Source organism: Nilaparvata lugens, chromosome 1, assembly GCF_014356525.2.
Source record: "Nilaparvata lugens isolate BPH chromosome 1, ASM1435652v1, whole genome shotgun sequence".
In the NCBI taxonomy this organism is placed as follows: domain Eukaryota; kingdom Metazoa; phylum Arthropoda; class Insecta; order Hemiptera; family Delphacidae; genus Nilaparvata; species Nilaparvata lugens.
The window spans coordinates 5,298,709-5,323,809 of NC_052504.1; the positions used below are offsets into that span (position 1 = coordinate 5,298,709).

At 35.1% G+C, this 25,101-nt stretch overlaps 1 protein-coding gene across 2 annotated transcripts in view; it reads left to right on the forward strand.

Moving 5' to 3' along the window:
• Positions 1-9,327: 9,327 nt before the first annotated feature.
• The window catches only part of LOC111059800 (ER membrane protein complex subunit 1), a 68,439-nt gene continuing 52,665 nt past the window's right edge, over positions 9,328-25,101 (forward strand). For both annotated transcript variants that reach the window (XM_039428749.1, XM_039428755.1), the window contains exons 1-3: positions 9,328-9,493; positions 20,167-20,328; positions 24,113-24,431. In XM_039428749.1, the coding sequence (XP_039284683.1) occupies positions 9,381-9,493; positions 20,167-20,328; positions 24,113-24,431 (594 nt within the window). In that variant the 5' untranslated portion in view covers positions 9,328-9,380. The remainder of the gene's footprint in view (positions 9,494-20,166; positions 20,329-24,112; positions 24,432-25,101) is intronic.

Sequence of the window (25,101 nt, forward strand, 5' to 3'; positions counted from 1 at the left end):
ACCACAGGAGACGATTCTCACAGTGCAGGAAGCTCTCCGATTGGCTGATTGGTTTGGCCTTGAGAAATCAGCCAATCGGAGAGCTTCCTGCCCTGGCCGACTCGGCTGCAACATATGTGGCTTGGCAAAACTGATGACTCAGCATTCAAACAGCTACAGCTCCCTTTCTAAACGACATTGGATTACCACGCAGTAGACCACCTAACTACTGCTGTCCACCCCTAGGGCCTCCATCATGACACCTGGAAAGAAAGAAGACATTCTCCATTCTCGTCTGGCACCTAAGGTGAAAAAAATGAGAATCCACGGTGGTGTTCACCCTTTTTGGCCTCTCCTACAGGTCAAAGAAAGAAGGAAAGGTTTATGTGTAACGAAGGAAAATACATAGCAGGCAGATAATATTATCTAGACTTTTGGTTCAAAAAAACCCACAACACAAATTTGGAATATTCCATTAAACTTATTCTGACTGACCAAAAATTACCTACATATGAATGATTTTTTCCCCACTGAAATGAAGCCAAAATATGAGCTTGTGTTTGGGTAATGAGACGGATGATGTAATGGGTTATGAGCGAACCTATACAAAGAATAGGCCTTCATCTCATTTTAGGTGGGTTCCGAACCACCGCGAATAAATTAGTTTGTGTGCTGTACAGTAAACATCATAATAATTTTATTTGTCCAACTAAAGACTGTATTCGGAACTTAGCTTTAAAAATTAAACCAAAGTAAACTTGACTTCAAGTAAGTTAATCTTGACTTCAAATTTAACTCAAACGTTAAAAAAGCCTGACTTAAAACTCTTGACCAATGTAAAATCAAGGAGGATCCTCCTTGTGTAAAATCAGCTTTTTACCGTTTCTATTTTTGATCACAAATGATATTGCACTTGGCGGTGTTTGAATTAAATTTTGAATAATTATAAAATGTTATCGAAATAACAGAATGATAGATTTTATTGATAAAACATTTAATTTTTGTGCTTTGATTCTCAGGCGTTTTGTAATAATACATTTTCTAGGATCCCCACAATGGATGACTTGAAAATTTGGACTTCATCCAAGGCTACAACTACGAATTTGAAACTCTGTGTAGATTGCTCATCACTTTTATTTGAGGTTATGTTTGTCCACACTCTTGTCTGCTTATTTATCAGTCTCTGTGCTAGTTTTTGAGCTTATTATAATTATTATGTCTGGGCATTTTGTCCATTTGATTCGTATTATTTCATTTTTATTACTATTCAAATTCAGTTTTTGTTTATATGAAGATCAGATTGGAAAATTTGATTGGTAGGTACAAATTACCAAAGTTATTCGCTTACACTTCCGTAGGGTTAGGGATATGGATTGAGTAATGAGCTGTATGTCAAATAGGATATCACTAAGAAGATCCATTTTCTAATATATATTTTACTTTCCAATAAATTAGTCCACAACGGTACTGTAAACGTTAAGATTTCAAGCTCCCATCATATTCCAATTAACTTTTAAATTTGAGATGCCCAAAACTATCATCTAACTTATTCACAACTACCTACCTATGTAAATAAAATTAAATTCTAACATCAATTTGTCTGTTAAACAGGTTGCTTTTAAGTTTTTAATTAATTACATTTTTGTTGAGTAAGTTTTTGATTACTTTCCTAATCTTCTAAATTAAGTAGCCTACTTCCTTCAACCCTTCCAAGTCAATGAATATTTCACGGCTTTCCCCAGTAATTTATTAATGAATTGAGCTCTTCAATTATATTAAGTTAAAGCGAGCTTTATGTTATATAAAGCGCATCTTGCATATAACATTCTATTTAGGATTAGGCTATAGGTCAACCGGTAACTAAAATCTGAATAGAATTGAAAATTGATACATAGTATTTACAATATTATGATGTTGAACCTAACCTAATGATTGAAACTGACGGTTTTAAACGACAGAATACAGTTGCAACGTCTTTTCTATTTTCAGCTTCTCTGAAAAAGAAAAGAACAATGTTAAAGGTAAATGATAAAATTTGAATTTTGATTATTCAATAAGGTCAATCATAACCACATAAAATAACAACATATAACCTACGTATTACATATGGTTCTAAGAGAAGTGATAAAATAACTAGACAAAAAGGGATCAAAAGGGAAGTGGAAAAAATATTAAAAGTTAGTTAGTGGAAAAAGGGTGACCATGGAGAGAACAAAAAAAGGCCATTGTGAACCAGAGTAAATTAAGAACAACAGGTCTATATTACTCTTCAATTGAAGAATGGCGACATTTTTCTCTTGAAGCTCCATTTAGACAAGCAAAAGAGATCCACCTGACCATCACAGCAGAGGAATATACGAGGAATACGATTCATTGGTGAGTAATAATGACCAACCGTGTTACATCTACAGATTGAGAACTCTTGCCGATTACGATTATTGAAGACAGGAACCTTAAAATTCAGCCTTGCCAACAGATTAGGACTGCTCACGGAACCGTTCACAAGACCATAGAGGAATAAACAAGAAAGTACCTTCCATCTGGATGCCAAAGTCTCAAAGCCGAACATGCTGCGCAACACACCAGTTGGAAACCCCAAAGGACAAGGACGATTCTGTTTTCTACAAAATAACAATCTCAAAAATTTATTCTGAACAATTTCAATCTCATGTATCAGACCCACCAGATGGGGATCCCAAACCACCGCGCAATATTCAAGCAAGCTCCGAACAAGGCTAGGAAAGAGAGCCATCAAGCCTTCAACATCTCTGAACCCAGCCGTAGATCTCATGATGAAACCCATGAAGAATGGACATGGGGAGCAAAACTCAGAGAAGAATCAAACAATACACCCAGATCCTTGAAAATATCGACTCTAGAGAGTTGAAAGCCGTTAATTCTATAATTGAAAATAGGATAATTCAGCTTACGAGTAAAGACCATAAATTTACATTTGCCAACATTGAGATCGAGGCCGTTATCCGTGCACCACCCCGAGACAAAATCCAGGTCACTTTGCAGCAGAACAGAGTCATTATGGCAATCAATCCTCCTGTAGATCTTCAAGTCATCAGCAAACATCAAACAATTGGATTGCAACAGGCAGCCAGGTAGGTCATTAATAAACATTAAGAACAACAAAGGACCCAAATTACTACCCTGAGGCACACCAGAAGAACTGACATAAGTGCTAGATTTCAAATTCAAGACAGAAACATAATTAAGACGATCACTCAGGTAGTCAGAAAAGAAACTAACAAGCTGAGGCACCAAACCAAAACTAGATAATTTGCAAACAAGCCGCTTATGACTGATTCTATCAAAAGCCTTGGAAAAGTCAGTGTATACTACATCCACTCTACCCCCAACATCAAGCGCCTCTGAAACATCAGCTGTGAACTCAAGCAAGTTAGTTGTGGTTGAGCGACCCCTCAGGAAACCATGCTGACTATTAGATAAAAAGGGACTAATATGACAAATCACACAATCATAAAGCACTCTCTCAAATACCTTAGCAAAAGGTGACAATTGAGTTATTGGGCGGAAGTTGGATATGTCATTCCTTCTTCCAGACTTAAATATGGGAATAACCTTACCAATTTTCCATCTGGTGGGGAACACTGAAGACCTCAAGGACAGATCAAAGATGAACTTCATGGGAGGACCCAGTATTTCAGCACAACCCTTTACAATAAATGGAGGAACATTGTCAGGGCCACAGCCAGAACTAGGTCTCAGATTACCAATTGCTGCCAATATTGTACTCAGGTCAATAGAACCAATTGAAAGGGAAGGGATATTAATTCCAGGATTGATGTTGCCATCATCGACATCAGCCAAGTGTGTGTCATCAGAAAAAACTGAAGAAAAATATTGAGCGAAGCCATCCGGCAAATCATGCAAACCAAAAACCTGGTCACCCAAATGCATACCTTCATGAGTAGAGCCATTAGTTCTCCTTGAGTTGACAAAACCCCAAAAGCTCTTGACATCACTTTTGATACCCGACTCCACCCTGGATATATAGTTACTATATTGCCGAGCAATCAACTGCTTGACCCGAGTTCTCAAGCTTTTAAATTGTTCCAAGTGGTATAAAGAGAAACTCTTCTTTTTAGCACACCTATCCTTCCTTTTCATTAATCCTATTATTTCAGCATTAAACCATGGTGGATATTTAGTGCCTCCCGGCCTGACCCTCCTCTTTGGCACACAATTATCAAAGCACTCATAGATGAAGTTGTAAAATATATCAACAGCTTCATCCACACCAGAAGAATTATAAATGAGTTCCCAATGACAATCTCTCAACTGAGTATAAAGCATGAGATAGTCCGCCCTCCTGAAGTCATACAGTTCAATACAATTCGAACGGGAATTAGGAAATGTGGACAACATCTGAACTGTAATGACAAGCGATGGATGGTGAGCATCCTCTGGAACCAGGAAATAATCACAACGCTCGACATTAATGTCAATGCTGGAAAAGACCAAGTCCAAGATACGATTATTACAATTAAGAACTGTATTACAGAGAGCCAGCTCATAAAAGTGAACGAAAGAGGCCAATCTTCTGGCAGAAGGAGAGCCCAGCTCCAAACAATACCTATCATTGGTAATTTCAGGTAAGTTAAAATCCCCCAAAAAGATCAACTTATCACCAATAGCTGCATAACAAGATTCCAGGTGACTCAAATAGGTATCGAAGTACTGAAAGCTAGAAGAGCAAGGAATGTAAACAGCGATTACTGTATGGCTAACACCCTCAAAGTTGATATTGACACCAAGACTCTCGTACGGATCAAGAGTTAAACAGGGACATAGATTAGAGCGAACCCTACGATTAACAGCAATCAGGACCCCACCGCCCATACCTTGTGGCCTATCTCTCCGATAAATAATATAGGAGTCGGTGAACAACTCACTGTCCATGATTCCATTACACAACCACGTCTCAGTGATAACAATAACATCATAATCAGAAGCCAGGAGTGAAGTCAGAAATGAGTGTGTCTTTGTCCTCAAACCTCTAACATTTTGATAGTATATTGATAAATATTTATGCTGCTCATTCACTCTCTCCATGACAGTAACAATTTTTAATAAATAGAAGAAAAACAAATAGAATGATTGGATGGTAATAGTACTATTAAAATTGAAAGTACAAATTAAAATAGAATAAAAACAGTTAAGATATGGAATAAGATGAACGGATAAACCCATTCCGCACTCATCACCGATAATTAAGTAAACAAAACTAAACTAAATCTAGACAAAACAACCAAAAATGAATTCCAAAATAAATAGAAGGAATGGATGAGAAAAAAAAACAAAATAAAGCAAGGGTTTGCTGACCCAAAATTAAATAGCTTGATAGATAGAAACTCAGTGATAACTAAGTACCCCAAACCATGTACACTCTCTCATACTCCTTTCCTCACACACACACACACACACACACACAACACACACACACACACACACACACCACACACACACACACACCACACACACACACACAAACTCACAACCAGACATAGCTAGCGCTCAATAGAAAAATATTTAAATCATGCAGAATTCAACAAAATAAAAAAGACAAAAATTCAGTACGGTATTTAATTATTCATTGTTAATGCAGAAGATGAAGGAAGAGGCAATAGTAATAAACAAAATTGTAAAGCGAGAAACGAGAGAAAACTTATAGGAGTCAAAACAAGCCAGTCAAGATAACACTGAATGAAATGATAGAGATAGTGATTGTACGCAATTACGAGTTCAGCTATTCAACAAGTGCATAATAGTGGTGTTAATTCATTCCATGCACGAGACAAACTAATTTAAAAAAATCGTTCACCTGCAACTGCATATTCACTCTTATTAGCATGGAAGAAAATTAATGAAGAGATCCACTAAATATGTACATAATATGAATAACGAGATATAAAAACTGCTGAACAATAAGAATAATCATTCAAAATAATTCACTCAATGCACGAAATCAAACCGATTGTTAAAACCATTCACCTCCAACTGCATGTTCACTCTCATAAGCATAGGAAAAAATTAATGAGGGGATCCACTAAATATGTGCATAAAATAGGCTTAATTATATAAGATATATAAAAACTGATAAATAATGAGAACTTTCATTCAAAATAATTCATTAATGCATGAAATCAAACTGACTGATAAACCACTCACCTGCAGCAGAATATTAACTCACATAAGCAAAGAAATAATATAAAAAAGGGAGCCTATAAAAATGAAACAAGATAAATACTATTATGCGATATTAAAAAAAATAAATAATAATAAAAACATTCATTCCATGCATGACATCAAACAGATTGTTAGAGCCATTCACCTGCAGTTGCATATTCACTTTCATAACCAAAGAAAGAATATTAATTATTAATAGAGACAGCCCATTAAATATGCATGCACACAATATAAAAACAAGAAATAAATAAAAAACTGATAAACAATAACAAGAATACTCAATCAAAATAGTTCACTCAAAGCACGAGATCAAACTGATTGTTCATTTTAAAGTTTATTCAATTAGAATAACCAATTATTGCGAAGTGTCAGCAAATCGAGAAAAGGGCAGCAAATCGTCGTCCGATTGAATCACAGATACAGGTCCACCGTCCACAACCCTTGCCTTGATTCTTCCAGCTCGATCCACCCACAGGTATTTGATTTTAGCGGCTTTCACCAGCTGTCTGGCCTTCCCGAACAGGACTCTACGCTTTGCCGTTAACGATGCGTTGATGAATATGTGATTGGCTCCAGTCAGACCAATATCACGTGTAGTTAGAACTCCCTTATCCTTCTTCAACTGAATGAAGTCCTCCGCATCCTCCCTCCTCGTGAACTTTACTATTATCCCAGGTGTAGCTTGATTGTTGCGCTTTTTCAGTCGATGACAACAGCTGACTGCCTCGTAGCCCTTTTTAAATTTAATTGCTTTCCCTACATCCTGGAATAGCTTTTGCAAATTTTCATTTCTCACCTCGGGAACACCGTGTATTTCGATACATTCTCTACGCGAATATTGTTCCAAATCATCAAAATCACTACTGAGTTTAATCACTTTATGCTTCAATTCTACATTTTCGGAACGGAGACACTTGATAGTTTCATTCTGACTAGCGATAGTCTTCTGCAATTCTTTCAGGAGCTCATTATTACTAGCAAGATTAGCACTAATAGGAAGCAAGGAGTTTGAGATTTTTTCGTCCATTTGAACAATAAACTCTTTCAAACAGTCCGAGATCAACACTTTGACTCGATCCAAAGTCAGCGGTTCAGTCACGAAAGCATCAGTGTAATCAAATGAATCGACATTACTCACCGAAATATCACCTTCCGTCAATGAGCGATTAAGTCTCTTCATTTTAAGGCATTTACTACACGACCACGGCTTACCAGCGATATGTTGCAGTTCAACAGCGGTGAGATTTACACACTTAGCATGGTACATGTCCTTACATTGACCACATTTGATTTTATCCTTCTTGGTCCTCGCAAGGACTACGGAGCAAATCCCGCATGCACTCATACCGTCTACAAGTGGAAGAAGTAGTTACAACGAAGAAATATAGGCTACATTAGAGTTTGATACAGAATTAATAAAAAAAGGGAAAAATGAAAATTTATTAAAAAGGAATGAAATAATAAGGAAAAGGGAAAAATTGTTTTACACAAGTAATAGTACATTTTTATCGTTGAGGCAGGCGGCAGTGACAATAAAAGGAAAATTTTAAAACTTCAGCCAGCAAAAATTGAAAAATTCTAATAATGTAGCCTAAGCATATGCTGTCATTTTTTTAACTTGACGTTTCTTAAATGATGTGTACGTTTGTAATATTATTAGTTTTATAAATTGATTGTGCTGTTATTATCGTTCTGGATGCTTTCTGGTCTCTAGCTCTACTGACCTTTATGGAAAAAAGGAGTGTGCTTACTCCACTGTCGTCTGTTCTAAATATTGCAGTAAAAAAAGTAAATTCGTATGGCTTTTGTTGGTGGGGAGTCCCTTGCGGGAAGGTCCCACCGCCTGAATATATAATTTAAGCCGTCAATGGGCCTTACGACTGTCATACTTGACAGTATAAATAGTATAAATATTGCAGTATAAATAGTTATTTCAGGATTGAAAGATCTCTTATTAAAATATTACTATTCTCGATTATTTCCATAATTTTCAATGACCAGGCATTCCTTGATAGATCACGTTAAGCGGAACTTTTACTATCCAATTCATTTCTAACAATATTGGACCGGTAGTAATACCAAGAGTCCTATCTTTCACCATTCACGCTCTGACTGGTTGTCCACTAATCTAACTTCCCAATTCACATTCCAACTCGCCTCTGACCACGCAGCTAATCTTTGGATGTAAGATTCAGTATTTCAATATTTAAAGTCTATAATGTGATTACAAAAACTATAAGGACGCGAATATAGAATTGGAGGATGAACCTTTATTCTCCAATGATGTCCATGGTCTCACCAAAATCTGATGGGAGGTACTCTTAGTCTTCCTTGAAACAGTTTGTCTGGCTATCCCAGCCAACGACGAAGGATTCAAGTATCAATAAAAATGTATTATTCAATAATATTTAATAATATTAATATATAATAATGATATATAATAATATTTAAGAATGTTTTTGTGATTTTTCTGGCTTCAAATTTATCAAGTTTTTAAATATTTTTCAATTTATTAATGCATTTTCAAGTGTAATAATAATTTGTTTCATCTTTCTGATCAAACAAGATACAACATTTTTAGTATAATATTTATTTGGACTGTTAATTTTTGTGATCTTTATAAAAGTGTTTTCATAACCTCATTTGGACTATTTTTATCAAAATTAGGGAGAGGAACAGTTTTGGGTTCATCCTGTTGATTCTCTCCCAATCATTAATTTGATGTTGTGATTAAGGAATGTAATAAATGTAATAAAAAATATGGAAAGCATAGGCGCCTTCAAAGACCTCCTGAAGAGACACCTACAACAAAAACCAAACTATAGCCTGCATGAATTCTATGATGACGGTGTGTTCCGCCGGACCAACCTATGACGACCACGGCGCTGTCGCGCTACTAGTGGGATATCTCCAAGTATCGAGTATGAAGTAAGTTAGTCAAACAAATAAAAAAAGCCAACAATGTTATGTGTTGGATCTCCAGTTCACCCTTCACGTCCGACGTCAAATTCAACATTGAATGCTGGACCTCAAATTCGACAAGAAATTTGATTGTGAATGGTTCGTTTAAATTTATGTAATCATACTATTTCAGTATTTCCTAACGTTGATTATTATCCATTGCAGGCGAATTGACATGGAGACAAGTGTTAGAAAAGGGGCCTCAAGGCGAAATAAAATTTATGTATGCTGACTCCGAAGTTATAACAGTGAGTGGAAACGGCCCATTCATTGTGCGAGGATGGAACTTGGCTAACGGCTATTCTCATTTCGAGTGGATATCCTTCAACGATGCGTAAGTTTCAACTGAAATATGTGAGAAAAATTTGTTGGAAATTGATGCAAAATAGGCTAGTGTCCAGTTTTATTAGATTACTTCAGACTTTTGACACCATAGCTGAAGAAGATTAAAATGCGATTACAAGTGCTGCATCTTATACAATAATTTATTATTGCATAATTATTATTATTATTATTATTATTATTAATAATAATTATGCAATTTCAAGTGCTGCATCTTGAGCAAGATAGAATCCTGATAATTCTTTGGAATAGATTATTGATAATAATAACATTTCTACAAAATATTGGTTGCTATTATCATAGAGAAACAATAGCATAAGTAGATATCCCATGGTATAGGGAATTTATGTCGCAACTTTTACTGTTATCTCAAGCCGATTACTGTCGATTATTGTCCATTTTTACTGTTTTGTTGGGGTGATAGTGAATGAACGGCACAATTTGAGAGACTAACAGCATTACACAACTGCATAGTGTGAAGCGTGATTTTTTACTCGCCTCACATATGTAGAGAGAATTGCCAAATCATGTAGTGCTGAATCTAAATGCCTCACGTTGGGCCGGCAAATCATGTGAAGCTCTTCCTGGGGGAGTCACTCTCACCTCCAAGGACAGGACAATACACGTAGGGTGATGTAATGCTGTATTTAAATGCCTCACGTATGTATGGTGAATCTTGTACTGAGTCAATGGTGTAGCGGCTGTAAATTTTGCAATTGCGTGTGTGGACACTGAGTGTACACCAGACTGATTGATTCACTACCAGATTCAATACAATTGTCGGAATCGCGGGAGGCCTAAACGCTCGCTCACCCTTGATTCTTCTAATGACAAATTGTATAGTGATGAAATTTTTATAAGCAGTGTAGCGATCGCTAAACACTGAAGACGGATACCTTAAAATTATTACCTGTGAAGAATGAGCATACAAAATCATACAGGTCGAGCAAAAATCCCGATGTAGATAATTTATGGGACTGCGTCTCTAATAAGTTCTGAAGGATTAAAATACGGTATTTGGACCAAATATCGTTCAGAATATACTTCGAGAACAGAGTCTTGTCGGGTTTTAAGCTCTATTGTAGGAATTTATATGATCTCTGGCTGCATCTGCTGTACAAATGATGTGTTTGCTCCTAAGTCGAGGTTGGTAACAGATAAAAGCTGATATATGAGCAGGTAAGGACAAAGAATAAATATCTCGATCTGACCCCACTCACTACATCCACTTAGACCTGTTCCAATATCCAGCTTAATTCAATTATTCCAATGATCGTATTCGATTGGTTCTTGATGATATAGAACGTATCAGACACAATAATTGACAGGCTTAAGAAATAATCGAACTCAGAAAGCGAATTAACAAAACTGAAATATATTATAATAAAATATGTAATCATACAGTGCAGGTTCAGAATTTGATTTACAGGTTGATAATAATTTAGCATTAACAGAATAGTTAAAAATTTTCTTGTGCTTGCATGATACCATGCATGATTCAACAGAATTTTACAATTGATAAAATTGAACAGCTTTGAAAAAATAGTGAAAAAATGAATTATAAAATATTTTTAAAAATGCTCGGGGTCGTGGTTCAGGCAGCGGAGGATAGTTAATCAACTACAAATTCTTAGAAATTCTATATGAATAAATTCTAGGCTCTTAATAACTAAAAGCGCTTGTCGGTGTGGCCAATAATTTAACGAAGAAAATTTTATAACTTTCTGCACTGAAATATTTTTCGAAGCATAGATTGGGGCCCCTTATAACTTATAACTCACGTGAAATTCCTTGGCGGTTGTGGTTTTCTTCTTTAGATCAAAAATCGTTTGATCGGCAGCGGGTCCAGGCTTCGGTTTCAGCACGTGTGGAATTTTAATTCAAATATCTCCTTCACCGAATTAATTAAGGGATAATTTACTTTAAACTTTTAATTAATCGATTGATGAAAAAATAAATTTACAAATAACAAATAGATTGGCCTAAAATATCGGCTCACAAATAGAACATATAAAAATCGAACAAGAAATTTTCACAAATAGGTCTTGGTAACTATAAAAAGAGATCTGAACGGTGAGGATTTCAAAAGGGAAGTGCTGTCTTTTCTCTCAGCTTCTTGGCTAGACCTTTCTTCTGAGAATCTCGATGTAATAAATTTGCATAAAAATTTGCCATTGGTAGAACGATTGTGACGTAGACGTGACGTCAGTGGCAGGCAGTAGAATATAATTCCTTTAATTACAATAATAATTCAATTTATGTAATTCTTAAAACTGCTTAATCTTCTAGACATAGTTCCTCTCATACAATGTACATGTGCTAGCGTATATGATGAGGCAGGTTTGTTGTCTGATAGTAGATTAACATGTGTTGCTTTCAAACGATTACCTTTTTGGTGCTATTTCTATGCACTATGATTGGCTTAGGCTTGCCAAAGAGATTTAATTACCATGTGGTTCAGTTGAATGAATCATTAATAAATTAATATTCTTATACAATTTTTATTAGGTTTGAGATTGTTATAATTAATTTCTGCCGTTTTATCAATAATATAATTTCATGCTATGACCTAGTTAGTTACAATAAGACCTGACATATGATATAATTTCTTAAATAATAAATAATTTCAACGATAATACATACATTTTATTTTTTATTTGAAATTCTTGGTCCTTTATTGATAGTTTTATAATTTTTAGAGATGGTATTATATCTTACGTGAAGCCAGCATGACATTTGACAATACTTTGAATCAGTCAGCTGCGTTCGAACTGTTTTAAAAAACATCTGATCGATAGTAAACAAAGTGTAACCTCAAAATCAGTGAGCAATTCATAAACAATTTGTGCTTTATTTGCAAAATAATTATAATTTTATTGAATAATTTTCCTAGAAAATATACGGTACAGAACGGTACTCTTATCTAATATACAGTTACTGATAAGTAAGCTTTATCGCTCGGTCGCTAACTATTCCTTTAGCAAATTCTTTCATTTTAAAAGGTAATCACAATTTTCTCTCTTCTCATGAGATCTATTTGAAAGATTCATCACACAAAAGCCCCCAGGATATTTTAAATAGGTAATTGGGAGACGAGTCGAAACAATGACTATTTGAAAAATCCGATATTGTGATGAATACACCATTGCATCTCCTTACTTCTACGAAAACTCAACACTTAACTCAAAAAACGATAGATCATGCACTTTTGGCTACGAGAAAATAAATAATTGATTGTTCCTTCCATTGGATACAATCGAAATACAATAATTAATGAGGTCTCTTTGGATCCTTCATTAAAACAACTCCACAACTTCCATTCATGGGTGGCTTATGAGCAGACCCATAACTATAGCAAATATACAAAATTTCACATATTATCCTCTTAAGATTCAAACAGTATTTGCAACAAATATAGATTTTCATCATTTTTCATGGTTATTACAGGTTTCGACTCTTTGTTTTGGCTTTTACATAAATTGGGTGAGAGTGTGATTTAACTTCGGTGACTTGACAATTGTCTACCGTTTGACTCGAGCAATTTTCTTTTTTACGCTTAGTATGTTGTGTACGAACAGGGTTACACTTGAAATGGTTTTCTTGATTTTTATCAATGCTGGTTACAAATATTATGCTTCAAGATTACATTCATCAATTTGAATTTCAATTCATGATCTTTTGATGCAACAGTAATAAATTTCACATTTGAAGGTAAGAATTTCATTTTCTTTTTAGCTTTTTAGCAATACATTTATATGACATAGAACATGCGCATTTCGTGCAAATTAACATAAATATATATTTTTTTGTTTGCGTTTTTTACTTATAATTCCACATTAAATAATAGGTTACAATAATTAAATAACGATATTGCTTTGATTCCATTAACATTGACTCTATGATTTCGTACACATTGGTTGGTGTGACAAAGAAAATTATCGAACAGGCTTTGGTTCTGAATAGATTTTTCTATCGATTCTGTATTTCAAGGTTAGATTTACACATTTTTTCAAATAAACTTTGTTTATTTTCTTTCCTCCTATTCACTACTAACTTCATGTTATTTCTAATTTATAATTATTTTCTGTGGATAATATAATTCTTGTTTCTGTTTTTCAGTTGTGCGGATTGTACTAGGCGATTTTTTCCTGTGATGACTGTGACATGATGCAGATGGCTTGATCAGGTTGGTAAATTTTTAAAGTTGTTTTCGGTTTTATTTTCTTGACTTAGAGTTGATAATAATTTCTTCATTTGATGTGGATTGATGTTTTCTTTTTAGCTGAGATGCGGCGAAGTTTAGATTATGTTGATTAGGCTGCAGTAGAAAGATGCTAGTCTGCAAAGATATGATTCGGTGGGTAGGCTGTGACCATGAAAAGTTTGATGATTCGTATAATCCACGAACGTAGTTTCAGTTAATTAAAATATTATTCTTTCCTCAAGCCCCCATCTAAATTTGATTACGGTATTATTCAAGGTCCAATTCCAATTTGTGACTATCCGTTTTATCAAACTTGGCTTAAAACGAATGTGCCTGTGGTGTAAATCAATTCTTACAAACTCATTTCCTCTTTGTCGGCCGGTGACATGCAGTTTGATATTTTTAAACCTTACATGCCGGTGATGTGTGTGGATTCTTGTTGATAATATTTTCCTTTTCTGCATGCTAGTGTATAGTCTGTCTGATTTTAACCGGACATGACTGCGGTGGTTGTAGGTCTTTCTTGATATTGTTTTCCTTTTTTCTTGTATGCTAGTAGAAAGTTTGATGTAAGATTTTAGCCTTATATGACGGCGGTGTAAATGAACTCTATTAATGCTTCTTCTTTTTTGTTGAACTGCTATTTTGCTTGTGTGTTGTTTTGATTCATTGGTTTTTAGTTTCAGTTGTGATTTTGATTTGTTGTAGGTTTTCGTTTTACTTCTACTGTTTTGTGAACTATCTTCATGAGTGCTGGGTTTATCTGTTGCAGGTGTTGTCCTCGGTGGCTCGGAGATACGGGCGGTCGGTGGTCCAGGCGGCTCTTCTACTCGGCGGGCAACGTCCTTGGACTCCTGGTGTCCGGCGCGCGGTGGTATGGGCTGACCTCTACCTGATGGATGTCGTCCTCGTCCTGGCGGGTGATGTCGGCTGGTCCCTCTCGGCGTTCTGCGGGGTGCGGCGCGACTTCAGTCTTGACATTCTCGGTAGGTTGGTCTCCCATACATGTGTCATGTTCACTTGTCTGTTTTATGACCTCTCCTTCGAGTGTGTCTGCTTTCGCATGCATGGGCTCGATCACTGGTCCAATATTGATTTTAATTGTCTGACTTTTCTCCTTGATTTGCCGTCCTAACATCCTGCTTCTTTCCGCTGCTTCCTCCAACTGTTGATCCAGTTTCTCAAAACCTTGTTCACTTGTTTTCCTCCACTGTTGGATTTCCTTCTTTAATTCTTCATTTGCTTGTTCGTGTTCTTCGAGTAGTTCTTTACTTGCTTTCCTTAATTCTTCATTTTTTTGTTTATTGTCTTCCTTTAGTTCTTCTCTGGCTTGTTTGTCGGCTTCCCTTGCCTGTCTGATTTCTTCCCTCCACTGTCTAATGTCTTCTTTTAATTCTTCCTTCATTTGTTCGTTCATCTTGGTTATTGCTTTCAGGAGGGTGTCCGTATCCAGTGCGGGAGCGGGCGTATATCTAACGGTCATCTGCTGGTTTTTCATCCGAGCAACAGTACGAGAAATGGGAGTTCCTGACTCGGGGGCGTCGTCGTCCATATGCTCTCCCGATGTTTCGTCCTCCGGCTCTTGGGCTGCCGACGGATCTTCCACTAGAATGCAGCTCTCCTCCACCTGCGTCGAAGATAAATCATCCAGTACATTGGGGTGGAAATCGGCGGATGCGGTGGTGGATGCGGATGGCGGCGAACAATCGGGTGAGAGGTCCTCGGTGTCCGACAGACTTGGATTGACCTGGTCGTTTCCTGCCATAGTTTGCGGAAAAATAGCGCAACGAAAGTGTGCAGTGAATAAAAAACGTGAAAGTGTTGTGATATACAAAATAATTGGTAAGGAATCCAATAGAAATTGTTATAGCGCCATAGTGAGTGAAATACAGAAAAAGTGGTTTAGCAATGTGTTCAGTGATAAAATGAGTCAAGTTAGCAATATCGTTAACATAAAAATGACAAGAACATACAGGATACACAATGGACACTTATGCAGTAATACAGGTACGCCTCTTATAATTTATTATTACTATTATTATAAATATTTTACTTTTATAATTTCTTGCCGCAATTCTATATATAGGCTAGTGTTCTTTGCAAAATTTTATATAAAAGCAGTGATGCTCTGCTTGAATTCCACAATATATCCGTGATTTAATTTTACTTCCCTTTTTATGCTTTAAAAATTCTTTTTTTTAAAAAATGTAAATAACTTCAATCCTCTTTTCCGTAAATTTTTATAAATTGTTTCAATATAGACCTAATATTCTTCAAATAATATGACCTTTCTTGTGGTATTTCTTAAACCTATGACTTATAGTATGACCAATTTTCGAATAACACAATAATAAAATTCTGAGTTCGATTCTTTCTCTAAAAATTCATCAATCGATAAATTTCTTTTCTGTTCAAAAATTGGGTATGGTACAACTTGTTATTTTATATAACAGTGAACAGTTAATACTAAATTCAAAGAAATTCACAACCATGAATTTTTCAAAAAATTTTCCCGTTGTCAGCGCTATAGTATACTGAGCAACTAAATAATCCTCGTAGTCGATTATCCACCTCTTCAATGCCTATCACTGTTGGGCGCCAAATCTTGTGAAGCTTGATTTTTTACTCGCCTCACATATGTAGAGAGAATTGCCAAATCATGTAGTGCTGAATCTAAATGCCTCACGTTGGGCCGGCAAATCATGTGAAGCTCTTCCTGGGGGAGTCACTCTCACCTCCAAGGACAGGACAATACACGTAGGGTGATGTAATGCTGTATTTAAATGCCTCACGTATGTATGGTAAATCTTGTACTGAGTCAATGGTGTAGCGGCTGTAAATTTTGCAATTGCGTGTGTGGACGCTGAGTGTACACCAGACTGATTGATTCACTACCAGATTCAATACAATTGTCGGAATCGCGGGAGGCCTAAACGCTCGCTCACCCTTGATTCTTCTAATGACAAATTGTATAGTGATGAAATTTTTATAAGCAGTGTAGCGATCGCTAAACACTGAAGACGGATACCTTAAAATTATTACCTGTGAAGAATGAGCATACAAAATCATACAGGTCGAGCAAAAATCCCGATGTAGATAATTTATGGGACTGCGTCTCTAATAAGTTCTGAAGGATTAAAATACGGTATTTGGACCAAATATCGTTCAGAATATACTTCGAGAACAGAGTCTTGTCGGTTTTAAGCTCTATTGTAGGAATTTATATGATCTCTGGCTGCATCTGCTGTACAAATGATGTGTTCGCTCCTAAGTCGAGGTTGGTAACAGATAAAAGCTGATATATGAGCAGGTAAGGACAAAGAATAAATATCTCGATCTGACCCCACTCACTACATCCACTTAGACCTGTTCCAATATCCAGCTTAATTCAATTATTCCAATGATCGTATTCGATCGGTTCTTGATGATATAGAACGTATCAGACACAATAATTGACAGGCTTAAGAAATAATCGAACTCAGAAAGCGAATTAACAAAACTGAAATATATTATAATAAAATATGTAATCATACAGTGCAGGTTCAGAATTTGATTTACAGGTTGATAATAATTTAGCATTAACAGAATAGTTAAAAATTTTCTTGTGCTTGCATGATACCATGCGTGATTCAACAGAATTTTACAATTGATAAAATTGAACAGCTTTGAAAAAATAGTGAAAAAATGAATTATAAAATATTTTTAAAATGCTCGGGGTCGTGGTTCAGGCAGCGGAGGATAGTTAATCAACTACAAATTCTTAGAAATTCTATATGAATAAATTCTAGGCTCTTAATAACTAAAAGCGCTTGTCGGCGTGGCCAATAATTTAACGAAGAAAATTTTATATCTTTCTGCACTGAAATATTTTTCGAAGCGTAGATTGGGGCCCCTTATAACTTATAACTCACGTGAAATTCCTTGGCGGTTGTGGTTTTCTTCTTTAGATCAAAAATCGTTTGATCGGCAGCGGGTCCAGGCTTCGGTTTCAGCACGTGTGGAATTTTAATTCAAATATCTCCTTCACCGAATTAATTAAGGGATAATTTACTTTAAACTTTTAATTAATCGATTGATGAAAAAATAAATTTACAAATAACAAATAGATTGGCCTAAAATATCGGCTCACAAATAGAACATATAAAAATCAAACAAGAAATTTTCACAAATAGGTCTTGGTAACTATAAAAAGAGATCTGAACGGTGAGGATTTCAAAAGGGAAGTGCTGTCTTTTCTCTCAGCTTCTTGGCTAGACCTTTCTTCTGAGAATCTCGATGTAATAAATTTGCATAAAAATTTGCCATTGGTAGAACGATTGTGACGTAGACGTGACGTCAGTGGCAGGCAGTAGAATATAATTCCTTTAATTACAATAATAATTCAATTTATGTAATTCTTAAAACTGCTTAATCTTCTAGACATAGTTCCTCTCATACAATGTACATGTGCTAGCGTATATGATGAGGCAGGTTTGTTGTCTGATAGTAGATTAACATGTGTTGCTTTCAAACGATCACCTTTTTGGTGCTATTTCTATGCACTATGATTGGCTTAGGCTTGCCAAAGAGATTTAATTACCATGTGGTTCAGTTGAATGAATCATTAATAAATTAATATTCTTATACAATTTTTATTAGGTTTGAGATTGTTATAATTAATTTCTGCCGTTTTATCAATAATATAATTTCATGCTATGACCTAGTTAGTTACAATAAGACCTGACATATGATATAATTTCTTAAATAATAAATAATTTCAACGATAATACATACATTTTATTTTTTATTTGAAATTCTTGGTCCTTTATTGATAGTTTTATAATTTTTAGAGATGGTATTATATCTTACGTGAAGCCAGCATGACATTTGACAATACTTTGAATCAGTCAGCTGCGTTCGAACTGTTTTAAAAAACATCTGATCGATAGTAAACAAAGTGTAACCTCAAAATCAGTGAGCAATTCATAAACAATTTGTGCTTTATTTGCAATATAATTATAATTTTATTGAATAATTTTCCTAGAAAATATTCGGTACAGAACGGTACTCTTATCTAATATACAGTTACTGATAAGTAAGCTTTATCGCTCGGTCGCTAACTATTCCTTTAGCAAATTCTTTCATTTTAAAAGGTAATCACAATTTTCTCTCTTCTCATGAGATCTATTTGAAAGATTCATCACAATAGGAAAGAACTACGTGAACTATCGGCTTGGGATAACAGTAAAAGTTGCGACATAAACGCCCTATACCATGGGATATCTACTTATGCTATCGTTTCTCTATGGTCTATGCTATTATCTAGTTTCTTAATTGTACTATTTCATAGAAGTAGCCTGTACCCATATTTCTTGAAATTAACAGAGTATTGGTGATTTTCAATAGCAGTTTTTGTTCAGTTTTGTTTTCAAAATTAAATATTTAACAATAAATGATACCGTATGCAAAAATAAGTATATCAATTGTGAGGTTGGATCCCTATAAATATAGTGAGATTTAGGGCTCTATAAATACTTTATAGAAGTATTTATTTAGTTGATATTAGAGCCTTAGTTGATATTCTCAACTATAGGCCTCATAATATTTGCTGTATTAATATATTTAAGCTTCAATATTTAATAATAGTTGAAGCTCGCAATAACTCCCCAGCTAGCTGGTAAGCTAACTGGAATTTATTCTTGATACTCGTATCTGTATTTTTTACATGTATGATATACTATTTAAACATTCTTGATACTTCAGAGAGCTAATCTGTCAATATGAAATGAAGAAGTTGGCATGCCTGGATTTGTCATCTCATGATTATAGGGAAGGACTCTAGATATTTGCAGGCCTCTTTTATAGAGGCCTAACATTTGTTCATGGAAAACTACAAAATTGAGCTTATGAACAGGCTTTAATCAATCTCCATCTTCTAAATATAATATGCGAATAGATTGCGAATAAGGTGGGTAGAATCTATGATTATGAGATGAATAAGAAGTGAATATGTGAATAGAGTAAGGTCATATTCAACAATATTGTCACTTGCAAAAATGTGACAAAAATTGAAATGTGTGAATTGAAATTCAATTTACATTAAAAAGGTAAATGTAAACACCAACACGAACTTGACATTTCGTTTGCTAGTAATTCTGGAATTGATTTTTTATTTTTTATACTGAGGGTGATGCCCACATAAGCTCTTAGGCTTGTGCGTGGGTAATGAGTGAGAAGGATGATTGATGATGATGAGAGATTACTACTTTTTAGGTAGTCGGGACCGACGGCTTATCGTCTGCTCCGAAAGACGGGGTCTTTGCTGTGGTCAAAAACTTTTGCCCCGGTCGAGATTCGAACTCGGGTTCTCTTGATTATGAGACCGGCGCGTTATCACTTACTCCAACGAGCCACCCAAGTTTATTTTCAAATTTTTCCCAATCAATGTACAAATTAAATTATTGCCTTCTGCATCTTTTCAGAGATGAACCGCATGAGGACGTGTTATGGACGTATCATCATGGCAAACTGTACAAGGTTGTAATGCTCGACTCACAACAGGTCGCTCGAATCATCTCATATAATGTACGATCTGGTGGACAGTTGGCTGCATACACTATCAACATTCCTGGATTCTCGAGGAAGTAAGCTTATCATTTTTGCATAAAAATTAGAAATTTGATGCTTTCATTTCGCGAAAAATTGTTTTTGGTGCGAGTTTTACATTGGCACATACACTGTAGTGATATCCACGTTATAATGGCAGTGGAGAAAGATAGGAAAACAACATTGCCGATCCTCAGTCTTGTCAATGCCTTCTATAGACGTTGGCTGATGCAGGTTTATTGATGTAATATTATCTGTTCATTCTCGTTTAAAATAATAAATTATATTTTTCAATAATTTCATAATGAATTCTCATAATAATAAAGATGAAATACTTTGTTGATTAACTATTAATTCTACATTGTTAAAAGACGATCTGGCAACAGACCAAAGCGAGAAAGAGATAGCGCTAGCCGCTTTGTTGAATGATAGACAAGGATAGCAATACCATTGCTAATCAAACACTGTCATTAAAACATGGACCTAACTATAGGATTTATTATCCTCTTTTCATTTTTTCAGCAGTCGTTAGGTCATGTCAGAGACCCTGAAATTGATCAGATGCGACCTGAAAACTCTGATACCAGACCTGAGCCAGCCTGGTCACTCGATATTATTATTATTTTCTGACTATACTTTGATTTAAGTTTGTATAATTAAACTGCTTTAGAATTGGAACTAGCTTGGCTAAGTGGTGGCCCATTGTAGATCGGTCCCAATGCAAAGAAATTTAAATAAAGGTATTTATTTATTGAAAACAAGAATATGTGGAAGCAACAGAATATGTATGAAGGAGATCGTTTCAATAATATTATTTAACTAATGTTTTACATAAATAATCATCTTCAACAATTAACTCCGCAATCAATTTATTCATTCATCCCATTATATTATACAATATAACAACAACTCAAACAACAACAGTTCATAATTTCAACTGAACACCTAATGACTTACTAAACACTTACTACTTACTAATTCGCACACAAAAACAAACAAACAAACCCTACTCTAGAACATGGTACGCCATAGTGGAGTCGGTCAATTTCCACACAGAAAACACTAACATGTAGAAAACACATTATAAGAAATTTCTTTAACTAACTATTGTATGTAATTGTAAACTATATAATATTTTCTGTGATTGATATAGTAGTTTTAGTTTTTTCGGGAAATAAACATTTATTTATTTTATAATTATTATTGAGCTCAAATTTGAAACTAGAAAAGTACATAACAGGCTTAAGCCAGAAACCGTTCCTATACCGATTAATACAACAGTCGAAATGTAGGTTAGGTGTCTCGTTATTGACACTATAAGTTTTTCCAAAACGAAAAAGGGAATTCCACTTTTTGTGCAGTTGAGAAGTTGATATTGTGGTAATTATTCATATTCAATTCAAATTTCAATTCAAAAAGTTATTTATTTCATAAGTCGTACAAGCAATCACAGTGGTAGCCTACATCATAAAATAAGAATACACTTTACAATAAAAATAAGACAATGTCAGCACCACAGAAATGACAGCGATATACTAATATATATTAAGAAATATTTACTCTCGCAGAGGCATTACTGCCTGTGTGCGAGAATGAGATCACTGGCATAATTCATATTAAATGAGAAAGACTATGAAACTGTCAAAAAACCACAGATTTATTATATTAATACTTAGAAAGACCAGTTTCGGTTAGTTTATAAGTTTATCAGAGATTGACAATGCTGTAATAACCGAAACCTGTCTTTCCAAGTATCAATTAATCTGTGGTTTTTTGACAATTTCATAATCTTTTTCATTTAAGGAAAAGGAGATGTTGGATACAAGAATAACTAAGAATCTAATAACTAATATCTAAGACTAGAAAGAATAACATCTTCTATGAGAAGAACATCTAAATTGGAAGAAAAAGTCAAATAGTAAGTTCAAACAAGTAGAATGAAGTTTTGTGTACACCACTGCTATTGGCATGACGGGGACAGGAGTGGCGAAATTTTAAACCCGCGGTTAAAGCTGGATTCTCACAACATTATCAGTATCCGTTTAAGTGAAATTATTGACCGAGCGAAGTGAGGTCTAAGATTCAAGTCGACGGTTTCGCATTTCTCTTAATGTTTAAATGTTTATATGTTTACATGTTGCGCATTTACGGCGAAACGTGGTAATAGATTTTCATGAAATTTGACAGGTATGTTCCTTTTTAAATTGCGCGTCGACCTATATACAAGGTTTTTGGAAATTTTGCATTTCAAGAATAATATAAAAGGAAAAAGGAGCCTCCTTCATACGTCAATATTAGAGTGAAAATCAGACTATAGAATTATTCATCATAAATCAGCTGTCGAGTTGACTATAAATTGCATGCTATGACGCATGCAATTCAATATCTCTATGTAACTTGGTAAAAAATTAGCAGCTGTGTAGACTATAAATTGCATGCCTCATTGAATGCAATTTTTATGCACTATTGAATAGGATGCAAAGAATTTATAACAGCTCGTCTGGGCGCCTAGATGTCTTCTGGTTTTCTCGCGCTAAATTCCGGAAAGCGTTATAAATGATAATTAAAACTTGTGTAAGCATGATCTGATCAAATAAATAGTTAGTGTATCAGTGTGGATGTGCTTATGTTTTGGGACGTCGTTATAACTGCGCGAGGTCTACTGTTCACAGAACTACTAGTTATTATTATGATTTCCAGTGGGACTATTCATACTCGCTCGACTGGTCTGAGTGAGGATAGACTCATTTGAACTCATGTGAATAATATCTCCACTGTACTGATACTGATATGTGGGAATCCTGCTTATATGGTTGAAATCTGCGCCGTCGCCTTCTTGCAAAATGCAGTGATGTGCACAAGGCTCAAACTGGAGAATTTGTATTTTTATTAAAACAAAATATTTTGAGGATTAGTAGCTGCCATGAACAAGGTCGATTGATTGTCTTGTGAGCTGATAAGTCCTTAAGTTTGGCTTAACTTTCAATGCCTTCTTCGGTGTAAAACTAGTAAGGTTAGAGTTTCATGAAATTCTAAGGACCGGTTTACGAGCTCGGGATTTAGCTAAGCTCTAGACTTTATATGGAGTCAGAAAATTAGCTTTCCGTAACGGGGCGTAGTCATAGTTTTTATGATAATCTTTATTTTCTCATTTCTATAATTGGAAACGTTTTTCCTTGACGAAAAATGAAACATTCCTAAATAATTCAAAATAGCTGAAAATTTACACTATTTTCTCTTTGTTTTATTTTGTGTTCAATTTTCTAGTTTTTAGAAATTTAATATAAACTTGGACTACGACTACGCCCCGTTTCGGAAAGCCAATTATCTGACTCCAGCTGTTTAAAGCCTAGAACTTGGCTAAATCCCGAGCTCGTAAACCGGCCCTAAATAGTTGTTTAATAGGAAACGTAATCGTACCATAACGGTTTTTGTTTTTTGGTTTTTACATTTCAAAATAATTCAACGTTTGCAAGTTTTGAATTACAGTTTGGTGCAATATTTTCAGTCTTTTCGGTTGTCAATCCAATTAAATTCTAAATTTTGGTTTTTATATTTTTGGGCCCAAAATTTGATTCAATGTGAAGCAACATAACCTACGTTTTAGAAATACTACTATCAAAATTCGGAAAGGGAACAGTTTTGGGCTAGGCCTGTTGGTCATTTTCTAATCATGTATTAGATTTGTGTATTATGAAATGTGAATAAATAAATAAATTACATTCGATTTTCATTTCAATCAAGAAAAACTAATATACCTACATTTTCTTGATTATCCAGTTTCCTCGACGATACTTATTGTATTTTCAAATCTGTTTCTAGATGCAAAGCGATTGGCATAAATCTGGTATGTCTGTCAGACAACGGAGAGCTGAAAGGCGTGACTGTCATAAATTCGCAGTTCTTCAACCTAGATGTGAGCGCCGAGACCAAGGGGGCCAGCTGCAAGCTGCTTGACGTGGACAGCTCTGCCGATTTGCCCGTGCTTGCCATCGGCTGCAAACTGACCAAACTGCTAGTCGCCATCAAGGACAACACCTTCAAAGCACTGTCAGAAACCGTTCCGATATCGGCTGGAGTGTCGGTCACCCAGCACGTTAGTGGAACTCATCTCGTAGTTCTGTCCAAACAGGTTGATGGGGTCAGTAATCTCTTTTATCATCATTATTTATATTAGTACAGTAGAACTTGAAAAATGAAAAAAATGAATCTCCAGTCAGTAGTTAGTAATATCATTATATCATCATTATAATATCATTTTTATCATCATTATTTATATTAGTACAGTAGAACTTGAAAAATGAAAAAAATGAATCTCCAGTCAGTAGTTAGTAATATCTACATTATTTCTATCAGTACAGTAGGACTTGAAAAATTAAAATACTGAAAGTTTGTTCGATTACTTCCTGTGATCTTGAAAACTCATCAATCTTGCATACTAACCGCTTCATTAGAAATTCAAAAACTATTTGAAGATTAAGGGCTGGTTTCCGAGCTTGGGATTTAGCCAAGTTCTAGACTCCAAATAGCTGGAGTCAGAAAATTGGCTTTCCAAAACGGGCCGTAATCAAAGTTTTCATGACAGTAGTTTTTATTTTCTCATTTCTATAATTGGAAACGTTTTTCCTTGACGAAATTAAACGTTCCTAAATAATTATTTTCATAATTTCATGGTTGGTATGCCTGTCATCGCCTTGACAATGATGTTTGACTTCTGTCAATAACCGATGGAAATTGGGCTTGATATGGTTCATTGAGTCTGAATTGTATACGGTTGACATATATCCGGTAGATGAGTAATAATTATATCG